General features: G+C 50.2%; 7 protein-coding genes across 7 annotated transcripts, besides 1 other annotated feature; 3 read left to right on the top strand and 4 right to left on the bottom strand.

Moving 5' to 3' along the window:
• Positions 1-303: 303 nt before the first annotated feature.
• NFIA_084070 (putative ubiquitin C-terminal hydrolase) lies at positions 304-8,631 on the bottom strand (the record flags this gene model as incomplete). The annotated part of the gene is made up of 12 exons (XM_001260351.1): positions 304-389; positions 444-500; positions 572-2,649; positions 2,706-2,757; positions 2,818-3,362; positions 3,440-3,649; positions 3,707-4,457; positions 4,514-4,664; positions 4,718-4,879; positions 4,948-7,684; positions 7,771-7,924; positions 7,998-8,631. 12 exons carry the CDS (start codon positions 8,629-8,631, stop codon positions 304-306), a joined length of 7,617 nt encoding a protein of 2,538 aa, XP_001260352.1.
• A 1,194-nt stretch (positions 8,632-9,825) lies between these two features.
• Positions 9,826-9,847: a microsatellite.
• Positions 9,848-10,212: 365 nt separating this feature from the next.
• NFIA_084060 (sugar O-acetyltransferase) lies at positions 10,213-11,070 on the bottom strand (the record flags this gene model as incomplete). The annotated part of the gene is made up of 3 exons (XM_001260350.1): positions 10,213-10,290; positions 10,361-10,757; positions 10,901-11,070. The coding sequence occupies 3 exons, from the start codon at positions 11,068-11,070 to the stop codon at positions 10,213-10,215; spliced, it is 645 nt and encodes a 214-aa protein (XP_001260351.1).
• A 405-nt stretch (positions 11,071-11,475) lies between these two features.
• Positions 11,476-12,394, top strand: NFIA_084050 (protein-S-isoprenylcysteine carboxyl O-methyltransferase; the record flags this gene model as incomplete). Its single annotated transcript, XM_001260349.1, has 2 exons — positions 11,476-12,247; positions 12,306-12,394. The coding sequence occupies 2 exons, from the start codon at positions 11,476-11,478 to the stop codon at positions 12,392-12,394; spliced, it is 861 nt and encodes a 286-aa protein (XP_001260350.1).
• Positions 12,395-12,562: 168 nt separating this feature from the next.
• On the bottom strand, positions 12,563-14,806 carry pex8 (putative peroxisomal membrane protein Pex17; the record flags this gene model as incomplete). The annotated part of the gene is made up of 3 exons (XM_001260348.1): positions 12,563-13,623; positions 13,678-14,675; positions 14,733-14,806. The coding sequence occupies 3 exons, from the start codon at positions 14,804-14,806 to the stop codon at positions 12,563-12,565; spliced, it is 2,133 nt and encodes a 710-aa protein (XP_001260349.1).
• Positions 14,807-15,181: 375 nt separating this feature from the next.
• On the top strand, positions 15,182-15,559 carry NFIA_084030 (uncharacterized protein; the record flags this gene model as incomplete). The annotated part of the gene is made up of 2 exons (XM_001260347.1): positions 15,182-15,474; positions 15,517-15,559. The coding sequence occupies 2 exons, from the start codon at positions 15,182-15,184 to the stop codon at positions 15,557-15,559; spliced, it is 336 nt and encodes a 111-aa protein (XP_001260348.1).
• Positions 15,560-15,964: 405 nt separating this feature from the next.
• On the bottom strand, positions 15,965-17,630 carry NFIA_084020 (WD40 repeat domain-containing protein; the record flags this gene model as incomplete). Its single annotated transcript, XM_001260346.1, has 2 exons — positions 15,965-17,365; positions 17,430-17,630. 2 exons carry the CDS (start codon positions 17,628-17,630, stop codon positions 15,965-15,967), a joined length of 1,602 nt encoding a protein of 533 aa, XP_001260347.1.
• Positions 17,631-19,597: 1,967 nt separating this feature from the next.
• On the top strand, positions 19,598-21,303 carry NFIA_084010 (putative diacylglycerol O-acyltransferase (DgaT); the record flags this gene model as incomplete). Its single annotated transcript, XM_001260345.1, has 5 exons — positions 19,598-19,868; positions 19,932-19,972; positions 20,038-21,040; positions 21,098-21,207; positions 21,268-21,303. The coding sequence occupies 5 exons, from the start codon at positions 19,598-19,600 to the stop codon at positions 21,301-21,303; spliced, it is 1,461 nt and encodes a 486-aa protein (XP_001260346.1).
• Positions 21,304-21,639: the final 336 nt, after the last annotated feature.

Raw genomic sequence — 21,639 nt, 5'->3', positions numbered from 1 at the left:
CGCTCGACATGAAACCTCGTCATTGCGATGTCTCAAAGAACAATCGCCCATCATGTAACGCAAGTTCGGGAACCTGTAAGATAAGGGAGAAAAAGGTCACGGAGAAGTGCCAAACTCCAACCATGGTCGCCCGCAACAAAAGCCAAACAGCCAACGCCCGCTTCTGCTCTCGTTTGTTGGGCTGGTAAGGAAGCGCCGACAAATGCAGAGTCTGCAAGTCCGATGTAGAACTTGGTCATAAAAATCGTCACTCGTGTGTGATTCAATCACAGCGTTTCATCAAGTCCGTCGCCAGTCTACTCATCACGGTGAACCTGCCATCCCCATCTCCGAATCGCTCGGCAGCATGGAATTCTCTTCCCATTCATCTGGAGATGGCAAATCAGACACTGTCATCAAGGGTTAGATGTTGATAGGGGATCAAGAAGAAAATACTAGCATACCGGAAGCCAGTTCTTCTGGCACATTCACAGATAGCTCATCGATGGCTGCGCTAACGGCTACAAGTAGATGGTCAGCAAGGATCCAGGGTAAAGGGGCAATGTAGGTACGGAATCGGGGGCAAACGAACCTTGCGCCTGACGGACAACCTCTTGGTCCTCTTCGCTGTCATCAAAATACGTAACCAAACAATGATCTATGACGGCTTTGACACTCTCGATCACCCTTACTTCGACATTGTTGGCAGGCCCGGTCAAGAAAGTCTTTCTTAGCTTCTCGACACTGTTGCGCACTAGCTCCTTTACGATCTCGGCATGATGTGACTGCCAATCAGGGCCCATGTCTTCTGCTTCTACGCTGAAGAGTATCTGGTGTAGAAGCGCCAAAGTGGTGTTCCTGACCGTCCTGTCAGGAAAGATGAGTAGAGTTGGAGCCCAGTCAGGTATTTTGTCCACAATCTGCGCCAGAAACCAATTCTTCTCTAGACCAAGGCGTTCGTTTCGGCTTGTCAGCAAGCTTGTAAAGAATGCGAGATGCTCTCTACCGCCACTATCGTTGATTGACTCAATGCCCTTGGCAACAAAGTCAATGAGTGCAATGATTCTGTTCTCATCAGGGCTTCTTTGGCAAAGAACCAAAGTCGCCTCCAGAAACGGTGCACAGAGCTCAGCGGGTTCAACCCTGAGTCCATCTTCCAGAACCTTGCATAGTGGATCCATTAGACCGGCTTCAGGTTCCGAGTCCAGCAAAAGACCGACGATAGCCATAGAAGCGTGAGGATTATGATTTGTATGAAGAATTTTCTTCAGCAATGATAGCTCGCGATCCCTCCCGAGAGAACGAACGAACACATTTTCTGTAATTGTAAGTGAAAATTTGCCATTCGGTAAGGAGCGCCGCTCATCATCCGAGGTCGGGGCCACGGTGAGGTCAACCTTCGTCAAAAGGAATGCCAAAAGATCCACGAGTCTCCTATGCGAAAATTTCCTGCCCTTTTCGACTAGTCTGCAGTAAGACAAATATTGACGCTTCAACCTCTTTGAGTCTTCTCCATCGAGCCACACAATTTCCAGGCATTTGAGGAGAAACCCGCTGTTCAAGATCATCTCAGTCTCATAGCTTCCCAGGTTGGCAAGAGACAGAAGAAATGTGAAGTAATCGTCCCATGAACGGCTTGTAGTATGGAGAACGGGCCATAGCCCATCCAGAGTGGCAACGACATTCTCAAATCCATCAAGGTATCGCATGTGCCATTTCTCCTTCGCACGGTCATCGAGATGTGTCTCGTCACGGAGCTCTTGAAGCCTTTCGAGAGCGCGCATAATGATCTTGATCGTACTGTCCCGGACAGACGCATGAGGACTTCTCAGTACCAGATTGCGAATACCTGCTGATCGCTCCACCACCCACTCGAGCACTCTGTGAGCTCCTTTTGGCAACTCATTGATCACTCCCACAAGCTCCGAGACGAGGACATCGAGACCCAGAGGCTCCCTGGTTCTCGCGATCAGTTGTTCTAGGGTATCTAATGCGATGAAGACCATGTCCTGATCCAGTTTAGGTCTCTTGTTCGTGATCTCGTTATCATGAAGTCGGGACAGGAGATGTCGGACAAACAAGGCATGATAAGGGTCCATAAGACAGTATGTTCGTATAAAGACCTCATTCTCCATCGCAATGTGGTTTGCTAGCGGAATCGGTAAGGACACATGCACTGGATGGTCGGCCTTGGAAGGCTTGTACAGCAATTTTTCCGACTCCATACTCGAGATGCGTTGGTAGAAGAGCATGTAAGCGTTCCAGACCTTGTTGAATCGCACTTGGTTTACGGTGGCGGGGTGGACCGAGTCGTTATAACCACCAAAACACTGATCTGCAATCTTGGATGGGTCGAACCTGCTTACGTCCGAATCATTGAATTCCACCCAAGAGCCTCTTCCTCCAGCATTGGGCCTCTCCCGAATATATGAGTAGTAGTGCCCTGACTCGGCTGTTCCGCTGTGAACCAGGACCCCGACGAGCTTGAAGACGTCCTCTTGGACATCCGAGTTCTGGTCAGAAAGATATTCGACTTTGAATGGGCTCATATCAATGTGCTCAGGAAAGCGGAATTCATCATTGATTTTGCTCCGCATCATTGTGATCATGTCAAAGTCGAAGCGCTTGAGGTGGAAAATTAGGTTGTCCGGCACTTCCTTCAAGCAGGCCCTATACCGAGAAGTCAGCGTCAGTTGTGCTACTGCGGAATGTCAATTGCAGCCTACCTCTTAACAGCGTCGACATGCCGCCCACACGATGTGCAAGAGTATTTGTTATCTAGCAAGGATAGTCAGAATGACGGCCAACCCACAACCTTTGTCTCTCGAAGTCGCTTACCTCCTTGCATTATCTCTCCTTCGACATAGGCCTGTAGACTCTCCTCGAGACTCGCTCTGCCCTTAATCTCGCATTGGATGGCGGAGAAAGGCTCCAGACGCTCGGAGATGTGAGGGCATTCCTTGGACTTGATTTGCTGGACCAGCTGGCCGCCGTAGAAAGACCGAAACTTCTTTTTGTCCTCGGTGCCAGTGATCTGGGCCTCCCATCTGTCAAACAGCAGGTTATAGAATTCGTCGACGTCCATTTGAATCGTTACATCGATCGGTTCGTTGTCATAAGTTCGAATGTTATCTACCAGCCCTTGAGGGTCAACGTTCCTGAGCCACGTTTCTTGCATGTAAGCAAAGAGCTTCTTCGTTTCAGCGAGTAACCTCTGGGAAGCATCCGGATCTGAAAGGTGGAGTTGCAGCATGAAATCGCGGAACTGAACGTTCATAAACAGTTGTGTTAGAAGAGAGTTCAGATAGCAGGTGTTGGAAAGATTCTTAAGTCCCGCATAGCCTTCGGGAGCACGAATCATCTTGTGCCGATCAAAACACCAGCTGGAGGAGTATGTATAATCTGCCAGGTCACAACAGTTGATCAGTATCACAATAGCCAGGCCGCACGTGCTAGGAACAGGAAATTTGTACCTGCAGGGATGAGCTCTTTGACACAATCGATTACCGTGCAGTAATCGTCAGAGTATTTGCACAGTAGACTGAGGATGCCATAGAGCTCTTGGCGGGTCTGAGCGTGCATGACTGGAATCTGCGGAACGATGAGGTTGTCCGATTCCTCAGATAGGTTGGGGAAAAGGTAATTGTCAATGAGCTTCTCGGCAAGGTCGCTATAAGAGGAGGGTGAGCGAGGGTCGGAAACTGAGCATTTGATTCAATCAACTTACAAGGAGTCTACCCCAGTATTGCTCGAATCAGCTAAATCCAGGCACGACCTCAAAAGACGACAGAATCCCAGAATAAGGTGATCCACTGGCTCCCGTCCAACGAACTTTCCAACAGTTAGTGAAGAGAGCGGATACGCGACGGGACTCTCACTGACCTCTTGTGTCTTATGACCTAGCATGACGCTGCTCCACTGCTTGAGATACTCGCCATATATGAGGTCCTTAGGCGATTGCTCCGCGACTGATTGGAACACCAGGTGAGCGATGTCGAAAAATTCCTGGGATTGTTCAGCATGCTCCAGAGTCTGCGGCATGATCTTCACAAAAGTATCCCAGACAGTCGCCAACATGTCAACCCTGACCGGGTTCTCGGAGGCCATTGTTTCCGAGGAATCCTGCATTTCCCCATCGACCGATTTTGTTGGTTTCCTGGCCAGCTTGGACGGGCTGCAGGCGACCGCGATATGTTCGATTATCTCTCTGCGAATAGGTTGTCGAGTCTCATCCAAGAGGAGGGATACAAGGAGGCGGTCTAACTGTGCCTGTTGCTTGATAACTTCCCAGAATTTGTGATCGCGCAAGGAACCCTCGGTGAGCACGGCAAAGCAGTTGCAAACCAATCTCTGAACTCGGGACTCCAAGACGCAAGTCGAGGGCATTCCCCGTCCGATTTCAATCAATTTCTGCAATCGCTGTACCAGCTGGGCAGAATTTGTGATTGTCAAAGAGTCGGCGGCTACAGGTGGTCTTACTACGCAGCGGTCAGCACCGACGGGTTCAAGGTAGACCATGGCCAAGGCAGCTTACCCATGAGAGCTTGAAGAAGGCATTCAACAAGACTGGCGGCGATCTGAACTTTCGTCAGAGACTCTGGCGGTGATTCAGGCGCCTCTGGGCGTGTCAGAGCAGCAACAACGACACGGATGCTGTGAGAAACAAATGCCTGATCTGGAGCCGACTGCAATGATGTCAGCACAGTTCACGATTGGCGAAATCGGGGCTTGGAACAACCTCTAATGCTTCTTCTCTCAAGCAACTCGACAGGGTATTTGCAGAATAAAGCAGGCTATACGGTTTGTCCGCTGGGAAGATGTCTTGCTCAGTCATGTGCACAGATTTGACTAATTCAACCACCCTCTCTTGAGGCGGAAAGACAATGAGAAAGTCATAGATCTGTGGTAGCCGGAGTAAGTAACAAAATCGTCAATGGAACGCACGCAAGGCCAAAAAAGAATACTCACCTCTCGAGCAAGGTAGTCCTGAAGATTGAGAAGGTCGTATAGGTCATCAAAATGCTTGAGTACCTCAGAATCTACCGGAGTAAGTGACGGGCGTCTACCTGTCGAGGCCACCTCGCGGCTGTCAGCATTCTTCCGGATTAGGAGCAGCCCAGACCCGATCTTCAGGTCGCGTATTGTGAGATCAGGTTTCTCCAAAAGATCCAGCCGTCGGCCACCTGTAATGGTACTGAACTTCGAGAACCCCGTGAGCTGTTCGAGTTTCTCAACTAACTCAGCTGCCGTAGCAAGGTCTCCAATTCGTAACGATCGAAATTTACTTTGAGAACTTCCGTTGAACGTCTGATACCGAATTTCAATCAGCTCGCCCTTCACCGGACGATCAGGCAAGTTGGGGGGTGAATTCTGCGGCGGGCTATATTGAGGCCGACTCCGTAGCCCCTGGAGAAACTGGCGAAGAAAGAGCAGTGAACGACTGAAGCGTAGTGCGTCAGCTCGACTTTCACTCCTGCTGAGGTCGCTTGCCATTGACTCGTCAGTACCATTGGCGACACCGCCAATGGGTGGCTTCAAATGAGCCGCGGCAGACTTGAGTTGTTCAACACAACGATCCACCAAAGCAATATGAGTTGCCTCAACGGCCGATCGCGGAGAGCGATTGATCACCGAGTGATCAAGGTAGACCTCGATCGCAAAATTTGTGGCGTCCGTTTCGATTGAGCCGGGTGGAGCCGTGAGAATGAAATTCCAGATACGGTCCAGCCCGGGAATTGAGACGACCTCATCCTCTTTAGCGATCGGCGGCGGATTGAACCGGACCTCGTAATTGACCGCTTGCTTTGCGAACGCGAGCAACTCGGGAGTGTAGTCATTAGGAGACAACTTTGGAAGGTACTCTTGGATACACCTTTCTATGAATGGATTGCGTTTTGGGCTGCGTCTCATGAGTTCGCACAACATGTCCCACACAGCTCGGCGGCCTTGTTCCACCAGTGTTTGGGACACGAGCACCTTTTCCCAAAGGACATCAGCCAGGTCCGCCGTGACAGAATCAGGGACTTTGTCAATAATGCGTGCAAGTAGTTGAATTCTGGATATGAATCCGGTCTTCGAAAAGGAGTCGGCAAAGTCTGTCTGCTTCATGTCCACTGTGTGAACCATTTCGGCAATGGCCAGGGCTGGAAGATCAAAGTCTGTGGCAAGCTTGCGTATCTCCTGAGTCTCGTACCCCGGAAGGAGAGCGTTCAAGGCCTGAATGCTGCCGACAGTAAACTGGTTCATTTCCGCAATATCCTGAATGCAGCGCTCGTACGTATCCATCTTATCACTTTCACTCAGCCCGACACTTATCAACGAGCTCAACTGCGAGCTCGCAAATCTCTGCAAGAAAGCCTTGTGCTCTACCGAGAACTCTTCAAATGCAGCACTCTCGCGAATGAGGCGCACACACAAACGCAGAGGAACAGCATCCACATGGGATGCGTCCGGCAAGTCGTGCCGATTTCTCTCGCCTTGTTTTTCACGGACCTGATAGAGCAGTTGCTCACAGAACTCCACCATCCGTGCGTCAAACCGAGACAGAGGTAGCTCCAGAAGCTTGGAACACAGGTAGATTAATGCTGAGGACAATGGTGAATGCATGTGGAATGTCCTGGTTAGCATCCCGAGTACTTCGGATACCGTCCGCGGATCTTGTGACTCTGTCACTGTCTTCCAGATAGTATCCGTGTCTAAGTCTCCGTAAGTAGACGTGACTATCAGGAAGCCGACAACATTTCCACTTCTACTGATGAGTTGAGGATGTGAATCGACGCCGACAATATAATCGACAATCTTATTCTCCCTCAGGAAGCCGACGAGGGACCGGACAAGCGGGTGCTCGGTTCCTGTGGGATTGGGTTGGATATATTGCCGCCATACGTTGACGAGATCCGCTTGCATGGTTTCTATACCATGGACCCTCAATTCCATGCGGCCATCCTTGATATGTTTCTGCAGTACACCAAATCTCCAAGCATAATAAATTATCCAGGCACGCTCATCTTGGGAGATATGCTCAGGGAGCTCGATCAAGAGGTCTTTGGCGACCTGCGATGTGAAACTCGAATCGCGGCTGATGGCAAGATAGATACCGGAGATGCACCGAAGGATCGACTCACTCGCGTCGCTTGTGACCCAGGGTGACTTCTTAGCGATGTGAACCTGATACTGTCCATCGATGTCCCGAGCGAACTGATAGACCTGTTTCAGAAAAGGAGGGAAAGACGCAGATTCAGCGATACTTTCCTCCTCGCGGATTTTCCATTGTTCGACTCCAGAGTCCATGATGTTGTGCACGATGGTGAGGGTGTGCACCAAGGAGGAAGAGAGCTGCGACCATTGGGGTCTAGAAACAAGAGCCAGGAGGCAAGCAGCATACTCAGATAGCAGGTGGATCGTACCGATCGGAAGGAACGCAACTCGAATATTGAGCTGAACGACAAGATCAACAATCTCGGAACCGTGGGCGCGTTCCATGGCGCGATAGAAGGGAATGCCGTGTAATTGTAATATCCAGCCCAACGCTTGCAAGTACGCCCTTGACATAAGATCCACGGCCTGCATATCTGTGTTCTCGTCCAGTTGCTTCAAGGTTAGTATATCCAAGCGCACCAGACGAAAGCCAAGCAAAGCAAAGTTGATAAGAAATTCCTCCAAACAAGACCAGATTCCTTGGCCATCGTCAGGCTCCAGAGACTGCCTATAATGGGTGAATAATCGTCAGCGAAGGAGTTCTGCCGCCTTGACGTAGTCACCGACGACTGGTGTCTCAAAAGGACTGCTTACCCTCTGCGAAGCAATGACTCCACCAGCAAGGGTAAATCTTCCCAGAAGATTCGGTCATCCACGTAAGTTTCATCAGTAAATTGATCCAAGCTCTGTACAATCTCATCGAACCAGTGCTTCACGGCCAAGAAGACACCAACATCGTGTTGAGTTCCTGCCCGGCCCAGCTCCGTTAGTCCCGAGCAGCTTCAAACATACACCCAAACTATTGGATACACTTTGCATACCTTTCTCAATGAATGCGCTGATCCCCTCCAAGTTTTCCCGTAGGTCATCGGCGTCTCGTAGCTTGGGAAAGCTAGCACTCAAAGGCGGCTGCCCTTGGAGCTGCACCACCTCTGGTGTGACAGGGTCCCGCAAAGCTTCCCCGAGCGTTCTCCACGTCGAAGTGTTGGGGTCCTGATCCATATCTTCCAAGTCGGCCACCTCAATCTCCGGACTCTGTGCAGGCGTCGACGATATCGAGACGACTTTGGGGGAATCAGCGGCTAGGGCAGCATTAGGCGGACCGGCGCCAGGATGCTCGGCGGTAGTGTCTAAGGATTCAGTCGCCATAGTATCGGAGGTGGGAGATTTCACATTGATGGTCACTCTGCTGGCGGGGGCGGTCGACGCAGGGACGTCGTGATCTGTCGTTCCGGGCGTGGCAGGAGCAGCCGACGTCGACTTGGACATTCGAGAGATGGCAGCTTCGTCGATCGACAACGACTCAACGGCGCCGCTTCCACTGTCGAGACGCGGACGTTTCCGGGTAGATTGGGGATCGAGATCTTCCATGGAATCGCCGTGTGGACGCGTCGAATCGGTGGATTGAGTAGCGTCAGGCGGGGTGCTAGAGCTATCTAGCGGGGCAGCTGCCATGACATTTTCTCTACCTTCTGGTCGGAGTGTGAGGGGGAATTTGAGGTATAATAGGAGGATGTAGTAATGGTTGACAAGTTGATGTCTACCCACAAACAGATAAGATAATAAATTCTCTCTGCGTATGGGGCGGGAAGACAGAAAAGAGAAAGTGTGTGAGAGTACGCGTGCGAAGCCAGGGGAGGGGGGAGGAGGTATATGTCAATGGATTATTATGTAGAGAGTGAAAAGCAGAAAGCTACATAGAAAACCACCAGATAGAAAGAAAAAGCGAGGTAGATAGGCAGCTATCACTCTAATCAGTGAGACGATGATGATAATAATCACAAGTTTGGCGGAGAGAAGAGCGCAAACCCACAGCAAACACCACCAAATCAAAAAGCTTGGACTTTGGAGAGCTGGAAGAAAGAATTAAACCTAGAATTAAGAACAGACAGCTCTGACGTTGTGGTGGAGACAGGCCTGGTGGGTCACCTGTGTGATTCAAGCGCTGGTAGGCTACTGTTTTTCTTTGTCCAGAGGCTATGAACACATGAAGCCTGCCTGGGTGGAGAAGAAACCCTTGATACAGCTCCTCCTTTTAGAGCAGCATTTTGACTGGGAGGAAGACTTGACCTATGTATTGTTAAAGATCTTTTATGCAATATAGTATGAAAATAGTACCTAGGTGTAGTTAAGACCTCTCCGTAAGGTACTATGGGAAGGACAACACTAAATAATGAAGGACGGAGTACAATTCCCCGCGTGGCAGGTGAATAAGCTACCTTGTTTGCTGCCCCTCTGAAGATGCTCTTCTTGAATATGTGTCACTGCAATTAGCGCCTTCGAATTTTTCAGCTTTGAACCGCATCACAATCACAGCTTTGTATGGTACAAAAGATCTTGGTCGCCGCAAAGGTACTGGGAATAGTCTTCAGGAGGGAGTCAACGTCGAAGGATCATTATCATTAAGATTATACATACCCCTTACTGATTCTCATGATGGACCTTGTAACGTGCGTGCATGTATAGCATCAAGTCTAGCTTAATCTATTTAGAATGCGACTATCATGCTTTGCATTACCTTAGCATTCTTCGCTAATCAACCCGCCAACCAACTGGAATGGTGAGGTACCTGAGGCTGAGGAGAATTTGGCGTGCTCGGATACTTGCAGTTCTGCCAGTCAAGAATAAGTTCTGATGATGTCTCAGACATAGTTAGTTAGTTAGTTAGTTACTGCCGCTTGATGATTCATCCCCAGATAGTTGAATCCATTGTAGAAAGGTACGGATCACAGAGAGATCTTCGTCTGATGCTCGTCCAAACCTAAATCTCCTGGTCCCCACAGAAGCTTCCCAGTCTTCTACTATGGACTTCTAGCGCGCCCAGTTTCTCATCTAAATTAGAAGTTTGATCAATCTACTCAGTTTATCTATTCCTTAATTATTTCCATGCACTTGAGTTTTCTTGTCTGCGATTCTCGCTGGGGCCTCGCATAGAAGTGTTTGTGCTACTTTGGACTTGTACAAGAATGCTAGCATACATTAAGACTGAGAGGTATGCACTTTGTGAAATGTACGCCGAGGATTGGAGAGGTGTCATTACTCGGTCATCGATGTCTCAATCTCCCGAATGATCCTGGCTGGATTCCCAGCAGCAAGATGGAAAGCAGGAACATCCTATCACCATCATCATCAGTCACAGAACAGAAGGAAAAAGTGACCACAGCTGCTATGACTATGGACATACCTTAGTTACTACGCTCCCCGCCCCGATTGTCGCTCCCTTCCCAATCGTAACCCCCGGGAGGACGATCACGTCTCCGGCCAACCAGCAATCCTCGCCGATATGGATTTCTTTTCCCAGCTCCGGACCCTCAGTTCCATTGCGCACAGCGGGGTCCAGCGGATGAATTCCGCTATATAGACTGACGTTCGGACCTAGCATTGTTCGTGCCCCAATAGTGACAAGGCAAGTATCGATGATGACGCAGTTGAAGTTGATGAACACCCCTTCTCCTAGCCGTACGTTGAACCCGTAGTCGATCCGGATCGGTGCCTCGATCCATGGCTCCCGTGATAGAAGAGCATCGTCTTCGGCGGGGTCCTGTTTTGGAGGTGGAAGAGGAGTCTTGTCATCGACGATGCTATCGACTATCAGCTGGGGTCCAGTGAGTATGCGAGACATGCTGCTCCCACATCTCAAGGTAGATTGTCGGGGTTACGAGACCATGTTCAGGATTGTGCTCGGCGTCATACACATTTGAGGATCCTTTTTAATATCACTTACTCTTTCCAAAGCTCGATTTGTCGCCGGCGAGATACGTCACCGGCATTGTTGAATCGCTGACAGGCATGTTTACAGCGAGTCCGAAGACCTATCAGTTCTGGAGTGAAGGCATAGTAGAGCTCCCCTCGGAGCATCTTCTCTTTCTCGGACGGCATTCCGGTGAAAGTCATATTACAAAGATATGGACCTATAAAAATTGCCTCTTCTTTGTTGGTAGACAATGTTCGACTCCAGCGATTGAAGCGTCATATTGTGGTCGAGTGGGGAAGTGACGACAATAGCTCAGGGACAATCCTAAAGTTAGAACTAATCAATTCTCCCATATCCACGACAGACGCACTGGTATTGTTCTTGATCCGGCATAGATAAACATACACTATTGTTCTTTTTAATTTGCAAAAGATGCATTGAAATTTCTTTTCTACTTCATATTCATGCTCTATACGTCCAGTCAAAGTTATAATAATCCAGACTATGACGCTTCTTTGAGGCCATCACAGCTTCCGCCGACAGACCAAAAAAGTTGCCTAACACCACTACCACTTCCACACTCTCACCCCGACCGAAAACCAAAAATGACCAAACAGACCTCATCCCAAGACGAAAGCGTCTCCTCCGGCAACCAGCCCGATACCAACAGCATCACCAGCACACCAGGCTGGCGACCCGCGCGACCCGCGCCGCCGCGATCCCGATCCCCTCCCCTCGACCAATCCAACTATCCCAACGGCGAAAAGTCCCTCGCCGGCATATCGCTACGCGCCTTCCTCCTAGGCACAGCGCTCGGCATCTCAACCAGCATCACGCTCTACCTCCTCCTTATCTCCCCGCACCCACTGTGGCGCGTCCCCTTCTTCATCTCCTCGCTCGCCCTCTTCCACTTCCTCGAATACTGGGTCACAGCGCAGTACAACACCCACTACGCCTCTATCTCAGCGTACCTCCTCTCCTCGAACGGCTGGGCCTACAACGCCGCGCACAGCTCCGCCGTCGCCGAGTGTCTGCTCTCGCACACCCTCGGCCCGCGCGATGGATACACTTCGCTGACCGCGTCCGTCAACGGGATCAAGTGGCAGGTCGTCCTGGGAATCGCGCTGATGGTGTGTGGCCAGACGATCCGCACGCTGGCGATGAAGCAGGCGGGGACGAACTTCAACCATACGGTGCAAGTCGAGCGGCAGGAGGGCCATACCCTTGTGCGGCACGGGGTGTATGCGGTGCTGCGGCACCCCAGCTACTTTGGGTTCTTCTGGTGGGGTATGGGGACGCAGCTGGTGCTGGGGAATGTGGTTTGTTTCGTTGGGTATGCGGCTGTGTTGTGGAACTTCTTTTATAATCGGATCAAGCGTGAGTGTTTTCTTCCGTCTGTTGCTGATTGCTGGTGGACTGGGCTAACGGAACGTAGGGGAGGAAAAATTTTTGGTATGTTTCTTTGGAGACGAATACGTCGAGTACAAGAAGAAGACTTGGGTTGGCATTCCTGGGATCTTTTGATACCCATGTTTAAAAGTTTACATCATATAGTTACTTGTACATTTGGAAGAGAAAGAAGGATGAAACGTGTATCAATCATATATAGAACGTGCCAGAATGGTATCACCATATACAACCAAACGCCTGTACTTGGGTCCAACGAGACCATGACGCGCGCCTCGAACCCGTCTAAAGTTTGCTTTCCGGTGCTACTCCCCCAACTGCACCGCTCATGTAGGCGCCCTCTGCATGTCTTCCCGCCTCGGCATCTGGAGCTGTATTGCCGAAGAGAACAAGTTCACGACCGCCTCTTGTACTCCACCAGGTGACGCAGTAATGGGCGCGCTCGACATCCATCTCACCACTACTCAACGCTTCCCAGAAGCGCTCAATGCACATTTGACGCATCTCTGGTGTGCGAATCGTGTGAATAAGACTCGCGGTCAGTGGCAACCACTCCTCGAGGTCCTCCACTCGCAGGAAACAGAGGCTGTCTATCAAGGCGAGGATCAAGGCAGCTTGCTCGGATACTGGCGGGGCCAGGCCCTGATGAGCACCTGCTGTTCCTTGCGTGGATTGCGGGAGCATCTTGTCGGATGCGTTTAGAGCTCTTTCGTGTAGAACTTCGAGGAGTATAGAGGGCAGCAGCGGCTGGCTATTTGCAACGAGTGACGGAGGGGCAGTCACTTTAATGACAGTCTTGAAGGCAAGGCGGAATTGGCGGGCGGATAGATTGTCAGGGAAGACCTTTGGAAAGATGAGCACAAATCGAAAGACCTGAAAGCCAAAGACGGGACTTACAGCAAAGAGATTATCGATGTAGAAGGGAAGATGCCGGGCTGCTATGGCTGCATTTCCCGGAATGGCGAAGACAGCAAGAGCTACACTATGGGCGGCCTCGAAAATCTCGAGCAGATGGTTATTCCCGCCTGCTGCGAGATACGGGAGTGTTGCTGAAATTAGAAGCTCCTCACTGCATTTTGGAGACAAAACAGGGGTGAAAAGCTCGGCGGTATTCAAGAAATAGAGATCCAGACAGCGCTCAATGGGGTGCTGTGGAATCTGACCAAGCTCACTTGGTTTGACACTCTGTAGGAAATTCTCGGCCAGGTCCGGATACTGTGAAAGGATATCGACCGCCGTAAGTGTCACGAACGTGTGTTGCGAAGATCCGTTTTGACCAAGACGAGATGAGACAAAGTAAAAGTTGCGAAGGACGTGGAGAGCTTGCATTGAAAGGTAGGGTGCAGCTTAGCGAGTCAGTATACAGAACACAGCAGATTTTATCCGTGCAGGACACTCACTCCTATCAGCTGCAAGAATGTGATCGTTGAGTACCCTTCCCAGGACGGCGCGGAGAACAATCACAACAGAATATAGGCAATTGCGGAGGAGCTTCCATAGGCTTGGAATCGTAGACTTGAGTGACTCGGAATCCAGAAACTCGAGTTCTTCTGATGCGTCAATTTCAGATAACTTGTTCTGGCGCCATTGGACCATCAGTGTGCGACCGAAATGGGCAATCTGATCCACAGATTGAGAAACCAGAGTGGGATCGCTGGCATTCTCAACTGAATGCGCAATCAGTCGCGACAAGGGACCCAAAACTGATATCAAAGGACTCGAAATGATTGCCGTCACCCGACGGAAAGTGACAGACTGTGATGACCACTGAAAACGCTTCCCCGGTGCTTCAACAATATCCTTATCAATGGTTCCGAGAAAATATCCTCCTTCTAGGCCCTCTGGGGAGAAATATGTTGTTTGAATCAAAACAGGAAGCAAGCGGTCATAGCTTAGTTTGCTTCTCTCGTGATCCGACAAAAGCTCAAAGGTATGATTCAAAACCAAAGTGATACACTGCGCATCGAGGCCGTCTCGGGAATCCAGCTCCTCAAGTGCAAGTTGCGCCGCCGTGACAAGTGCAGACTCGAGTTTCGTACGTATGCTCCACGGTAGGCCCTGTCTGTTCTGACCTTCAAACCCGATCAGAATACCACCCAATAAGAGTAAATGTCTCCAACGCGGTGATTTCTCATCCGCTCCGCTCACGACCGCTTTCACCCAATCTTCGCGTTCAATCTTCCTAGGTTTTGTGTATGGTAATCTAGATTCCGCGGGCTCATCGTTTTGTAATGTCGCAATGGCGGCTGTATTGAAGACACTGATTATTCGCCGACATGCTTGTAGGTCAACAGGATGTTCCCATATCGCCGGAGCGGAGAGCAATTGCGAGGCAAGCAAAGTGATATTGAGGGGATTTCCCAGAAGAGTTAGAAGGCTGGTCGCAGTGGGCAGAAGGCTGAAAGCATATGTCAGTCAAACATCTTGTGCATAACTTGGGTGAACGTGATCTTACTTGATAGCGTCTCGAAGCTCCGATGTCGATTGAAGTGACCGCAAGAGAGCACCCAGAGAGCGTTCCGTCGCCATCTTAGACTCACACTGCGAGCGGCACAGCTGGCCACTCGTCTCATAGGAAATGGGTCTGTGTGGTGGAGTGAAAGTGAAGATGTACCAAGATGATCAAGTGCAACAGGACTGGCTGCCGACATCACGCTTACCGCGGAGACCCCAGATCGGCTGCCGAGGTAAGGTTGACCGCGTGCAAACAGTGCAAACAACCCACCACAGCTTCAGCTGTTCCTATGTACTCCCTAATCCCTATCTTATCGGCTGCAGCGGTCTGTATTGCTTTCCGCATATCGCGTCAGGCCAAGCTTCGCGAAGATGGTTTTACGCCGCTTCCCTAAGCCGTAAGGGTGACATGGCAGAGAAGGTCTTTGCCAGTATCCATCCCTGAGTACCATGGCCAACAACCGCGTTCCGATCAACTACCAGACACCACCTTTTCCGGCGCTATACGATCCTGTGCCGACCCATCATCCTCCGCAGGTCTACTATCTCTACTATACACGAGACATTTGGCGATTCACCCTCTACTGGACTTTTATATTTTATGCAGCTAGTCACCTTGCTGTTGCTGCGTGTGCTGTGGTCACGCAAGGTCGGAATTGGAGAGTTTGTCTGGCCGTCCCGCTGGTCTTCTCTGCCATTGCCGCGCTGGAAGCTCTTCTAGCTGGGAGTATTATTGGTCTCATGTGGGTAACTTTCTTTTCACAAATCTCCAACAACAAATCCAGGCTAATTGGTTTTGAGGCTCGGTGCTGTCTACGAAGCGGGTAATTTCAGGATGTCCACATGGATTCCCATGATATGGGGCGGGATCAACGTCCTGGTCCTCATATTGTCCAGTTTTCCCATGCAAGGTGGCCTATAATCGCACTATTCAATGGACTTCGACCCAAACTTTGGCAGATCGATTAGACCCCTGAGTTGAGCAAACGCCGAATCTCAATGAGGAGATACAGAACTGCCGTCAGCCGGATTTCCAGCAAAAAGGTAATCTATCGACGACAAGCGACTATTTGCATAACAAACGGTATAAAATATTCTACCACAGGATATATCACATTTGCAAAGAATTGTTCTCTTGAGAAAACGCCTAGCTGCATCCGAAAGCTAAAATTTCGCTCGCCTGTACGCAATATCCCCGTCGAACTTAATATAAACATCTGAGCATGCGATATCTCATCTTCGATATGTGTTGTCGGGCGTGCTGCTTTGCAGACCGGGAAGACCCGCGGATCCTAGAGATGCAGCCAAAGAGGCGAAATTTTGAGGAGAAATGCCCTGGGAAAGGAGCTGCTTTTGTAGCTCCGCAAGGTCGATATTCAACGGCGGAGTACCTGACATAGCAGGGGGCATGGGGAATCCAGGCATGCCTGTGGCCGGAGGAAAGTTGTGTGGCTGAGAGGGGTTTTGTTGAGACAGAATCGCTGCCAGGCGGCCAGGGTCCATTTGAGGCATGGATGCAGGCATCCCAGCTTGCGGTGCAGGTTGTGGAGCACCAATACCTGGTAACAATGAGCCAGATCCTGCTTGCAGAGAACCAAGACCCGGGGGGGCAATCTGGATGCCGGGAAGAGACTGGCCGGTAGTATTCTTCTGATCAACCAAGCTTTCAGCCTCGTCTTGTGCCTCTTGCTCTTCTTCTTCACGCATCTGTCGCCTTCCAAACCCACGACTCCACGTTCCTTGGGCTTCTGCAGCCTCCTCGCCGATATGAAATCTGTCTTTCATGTAACTAGTCTCCCCTGGTCTTGCTCGAGACCAGAAGCGCGTGAAGTTGTCTTTCGAGCCCGACGCCAAGATATGACCCAGAGGATGCCAGTCGAGTGACCAGATGGTGGCACTGTGGGCATATTGGATCCGATGGGCGGGGTAGATGACCTGCGCTGGGGTATTCGCAGGATCAGGACTGTCGTACGGGGCAATTGTTGGAACCTGTCCTGATGGAAGGTTGGGTTCATCAAGTAAGTAATGGTATAATGACCCATCCTCGCTCCCTGTGGAAATGAGGGAACTGTGAATAGGATGCCATGTAAGAGATGAAATAGGCTTCTCATGCCCCCGGAGAATGCAGATATCCCGCATCATACGTAGATCAAATACTCTCGCAGTCTGATCACGCGATGATGTAGCAAGAAGGTTGCTGTTTACTCGCGAGAATCGGGTAGTCGTGACGGTATTCTTATGGCTGTGGAGGGTGGTCAAGCACCTAGTGGTGCGAGGATCCCAGAACTTGACCTGGTGGTCTTTCGACCCGGACACCAGAAGGCCTTTTGTGGGGTGCCAATCGCACGATTTGACGTCCCAGTTATGACCCGTAAGAACGGTGTCGGCAGTTCGTGCGGTGAAGTCGAAGATCTTTAGGGTCGTATCATCAGACGCGGACAGAAACTTGGTGTCGCTCGGTGACCATGCTAGGTCTCGTACGGCATCGTGATGTGCATCATCGATCGTCTCCACGTTGTTGAAATTAGGTCGCCAGTATTTGATGTCGCCCTTTTGTCCTCCTGAGATCAGCCAGTCATGGCTATGCGACCACGCTATCGAAGTTACTCCTGCTTGTAATTGATCATAATGTGCCTGCTCAAATGATCAGCAAAAACCACTTCGAGTGCAATGATTAGTCGGGTGGGAGCAAACGCACGTCCATGACGGTCTCAAAGTTGAAAGCCGTTCCGTTCCATAGCATAAATTCGCCCGTATGTCCTCCTGTCAACAACCGTCTCCCTTCCGGCGTCCATCTCACAACTGTGATAGGTTTCTTCGATTTACCGATTGACTGATGTAGGTGTCGTACGGGTATCGTATCTGCAGGAGAATGGATTCGCGCCAACGGCGGAAGCATCTGCGAAAAGAGCGGCCGGTTAGTTGACATCGTTCACCTGGGCGCGGACGTCCGTAGACAGCGCGTATTAACTCACATCGACTACATAGCTTGCGCTCGGTCTCTCTGTCTCCATCCGATGACCTCCTTTGTATCGTGGTTGTCGTGTGCGCATCCATTGTACGAGCGATGAGCCGTAATCAGTAACCAGTCCTTTGAATTAAGAATTAGTGTCGCAACGACGAGGTCGGGAATTCCTTCAGAGAACCTACTCGGACGCCGGGGTCCTACAATTCCACCCTCGTATGGTTTCCTCCCGTAAGGCTGGGAGTCGCCAGACGGATCATCGTAAAATGCCATCGCTACGCGACTTCCTCTGAAGATGGATTGCTCACGACAGGCCTGTAATCATAACAGGGAAGCTAAGAATTGGCCTGAAATTGATTTGACAAGCCTTGATGCGTACCGCAGACTGGGCTGCTTCGATTGAGAACGTAAAAAAGCCTGCAATGGTGAGCTCTGGTCGAATTATCAATGTTATTGTGTTTTGTCGTTATGACTTGAGAATCAAAAGTAAGGTATGACCGGGGCGGTCGAACCTCCGTCCGCAGTCTCCCCACTCGTGGTTCAGATGAAGATCTTCAATTAGGATTGATGCTTGGCAATCAAACAGCGTCAATCAAACATTTATCTAAAAGCCGTTTGAATGCGACTTCGGAACATTAGATTTCTCTATCGAATGAGAGACGACGGTCCGCATTTTCTGCGGACCTAATTACAACCAACGTCCGGGACTCTAAGCAGCCAGTATGGAGACCATAATATGAAGCACGACAGATTCTCCACATATGGTACAGCGTATTGTCATGACTCCGTTGCTCTCGTGCGCTGTCGCTCCAGCTTCTCAAGGACATCTAAACGTTTTGCCATCCCAATGCTTTTATGATTTCATAGAGGTTTCTTTCCTCTTCCGAAAATGGACTATACAGCAGTACTCGTAACTGCCCCAGCAAGGTAGTCCTTGTCTTCTGCTTCGCGCAGCTAGACACGGCTTCTCATCTGGTCTTGCGGCTCTTGCTTCCGATATAGGTTCGTTCAAACATGGGGTCGTACAAACTTATACTGTTCCTGGCAGACGGATCCGGCGCAATCCATTCAGCTGTATGGGCGCAAGACACCCCCGGAGTCGATTCAGTCCAACTGACTGATTCCGTAAAGACTCGATGGCATATTTATGTGGGCAGTAAGGATCATCCTAAAAAATTGAGTATTGGACTTCTTGTAGGCGATGTTTGTGTCAGCTTGACAGGCTCCAAATTCGGTACCTGTCAACCCAGATTGTTAATTTGTTCATGCACTCAGTGTTCTGATGCGGTTTTCCTGTGTATTGAGATAGCACGGCACCAGGTTCCAATCAAGGCGAGAGATAAGGAAAGAAGGACCTAGGTTCTTTCCTTGGTGCAGCAAGCAAACAGGGATAGCCAGTAACTGAGCGATAATGAATCGAATCAAGAACCTTGTGCTGTCGGAGACGATGTCAACGGCGTCTAGGCATGCATTTGGCGCAGTGGTGATGCATTGGTGCGTGGGTCAAGCGCATGCGAGCGTGACGGAAGCCCGCAAGGTGACTTGATTAATAACGGTTCTCGCCGGTCGAGAGGTACCTTACACTTTCATACCCCGGTCGCCCTCGAGAGGCCTTTGCTCAGACATTGCTGCAAAATGCGTAACCAAGAAACCCCACCATGGTGCCCTTGAAATATATTTATCTTGCCTACGTCCTTTCTTGGTATTACCATCCAGATTCTTCTTTCTTGTCATGGTAGAGCAGAGCGAAGCTCAATTGCTGGTCTGTCGCTTCAGTGTTCCGAGGTATCTCCGCAATTGAACTGCGAATCAACTAGAGCTCTCCATCCTGTCACTCGTTTTCCTCGGAGATTTTCATTTCGTCACTCCCACTGCTGAGGTTTGTGCAACAATTCACGAAGATGAGTGCTTCCGAAACAGTATCTTCGTCGGCCAGTGCTGCTAGCACGAGCTCTGGAGGGTCGACTCCGTCGAAGCTCGTCAATGGAGCTACCCGCAATGGTTCCGCAGCAACTGGCAACGGCTCTACCGAGACAGCCAAAGGGAAGAGGAGGAGCAAATATCGCCATGTTGCAGCTTATCATTCGGAGCTGCGGCATTCGAGCCTCAGTCGAGAGACCAGTGTGGTCCCAAGTTTTCTTGGATTCCGGAATCTCATGGTGATTGTCTTAGGTAGTTATTCCGCCTGCGTCGCCTTTTCACATGTTTGGTGCTAACATAGCTCCACGTGTTTAGTGGCGATGAATCTTCGCCTGATAATTGAGAATTTCATGAAAGTAAGCTTATATGGTATATTCCGAAAGCAGCGTACTCTGGTATTCTAACAAATATCTCCTTGCAGTATGGCGTCCTAATCTGCATCAAGTGTCACGACTATCGGAAGCAGGATGTCGTTCTTGGGTCGATCCTCTTTGCCCTTGTTCCATGCCATCTCTTCCTTGCGTACATCATTGAATTGGCTGCAGCTCAGCAATCCAAGGAAACTGTTGGTCGACAGAAAAAGGATCTATCGGCGGAGGAGAGGGAGCGCGAACAGGAGGCCTTCCGCTCAACCTGGCGGTATACAGCCTTCTTCCATACCGTGAACGCTACCCTGTGCCTCGCCGTGACCAGCTTCGTTGTTTATTTTTACATCAATCATCCCGGAATCGGTACAATTTGTGAGCTCCACGCAATCATTGTGTGGCTCAAGAATTGCTCCTATGCATTTACGAATCGCGATCTGCGGCAGGCAATGCTCAACCCCTCTGCGGAGTCTGCTCTCCCAGAGATCTACTCCACATGCCCATATCCAAGAAATATCACACTTGGGAATCTTACATATTTTTGGCTAGCACCTACACTTGTATATCAACCCGTTTATCCTCGATCGTCGCATATTCGATGGTCTTTTGTTGCCAAACGGCTTGCCGAGTTTTTTGGTTTAGCTGTTTTCATATGGCTCCTCTCGGCTCAGTATGCAGCTCCGGTCTTGCGAAATTCCATTGACAAGATAGCTGTGATGGATATTGCGTCAATCCTGGAGCGCGTCATGAAACTCTCCACAATTTCGCTTGTCATTTGGCTCGCTGGATTCTTTGCGCTCTTCCAGTCGCTGCTGAATGCTTTGGCGGAGGTCATGCGGTTCGGAGATCGTGAGTTCTACACGGATTGGTGGAACAGCCCGAGTCTCGGCGCATACTGGCGGTCATGGAACCGGCCGGTATACCTCTTCATGAAGAGGCATGTTTTCTCGCCGCTGGTAGGAAGAGGCTGGAGCCCTTTTGCGGCGAGCTTTATGGTCTTTTCCCTCTCTGCAGTCCTGCATGAGATGTTAGTGGGGATCCCTACCCACAATTTGATCGGTAAGAACTTGATTCTCTTCGCAAATGATAAATCTGGGATTACTGATGGTCACATAGGTGTTGCATTTGCGGGGATGATGTTCCAGCTGCCATTGATTGCTGTGACAGCTCCCTTTGAAAAGGTGAATGACGCCTTGGGCAAGATTGTAGGGAACTCGATCTTCTGGGTAAGCTTTTGCCTCGTTGGTCAACCGCTGGGTGCGCTCTTGTATTTCTTTGCATGGCAGGCGAAGTACGGAAGTGTCAGCAAGATGCGCGTTTAGATTTGGAGCCACCACTATATCATATATCTGAGATGTAAAAATTCAGCCAGTTGCTCGTTCTTTCCAGAAGCTCGATCGAGATAGTGAGTCAGAAGAAACCGCAATCTTGAGGCAGCGTTCGGATATCTTGGATTGCTTCCATGCATATTGAAGCGGATAAAACGGGCTCCTGGCTTGGCTGCAGGACGGATGCGGCCGTTCGGATAGGTTGATGCTCCGAATGGACAACAGTTACCCCGTCTTCCGGCAACCTGACGTCAGGCCAGAATAATATAAAAGCAACGACTGGGACAGATTTTAGTTTCTCTGCTATTTAAGCTGCTCAAACATAGCTAC

The sequence above is a fragment of the Aspergillus fischeri genome, genomic scaffold, assembly GCF_000149645.3.
Source record: "Aspergillus fischeri NRRL 181 1099437636264 genomic scaffold, whole genome shotgun sequence".
Classification (NCBI taxonomy): domain Eukaryota; kingdom Fungi; phylum Ascomycota; class Eurotiomycetes; order Eurotiales; family Aspergillaceae; genus Aspergillus; species Aspergillus fischeri.
Note: the sequence above shows the minus strand (reverse complement) of the source record. Positions and strands in the feature narration are given on the sequence as shown.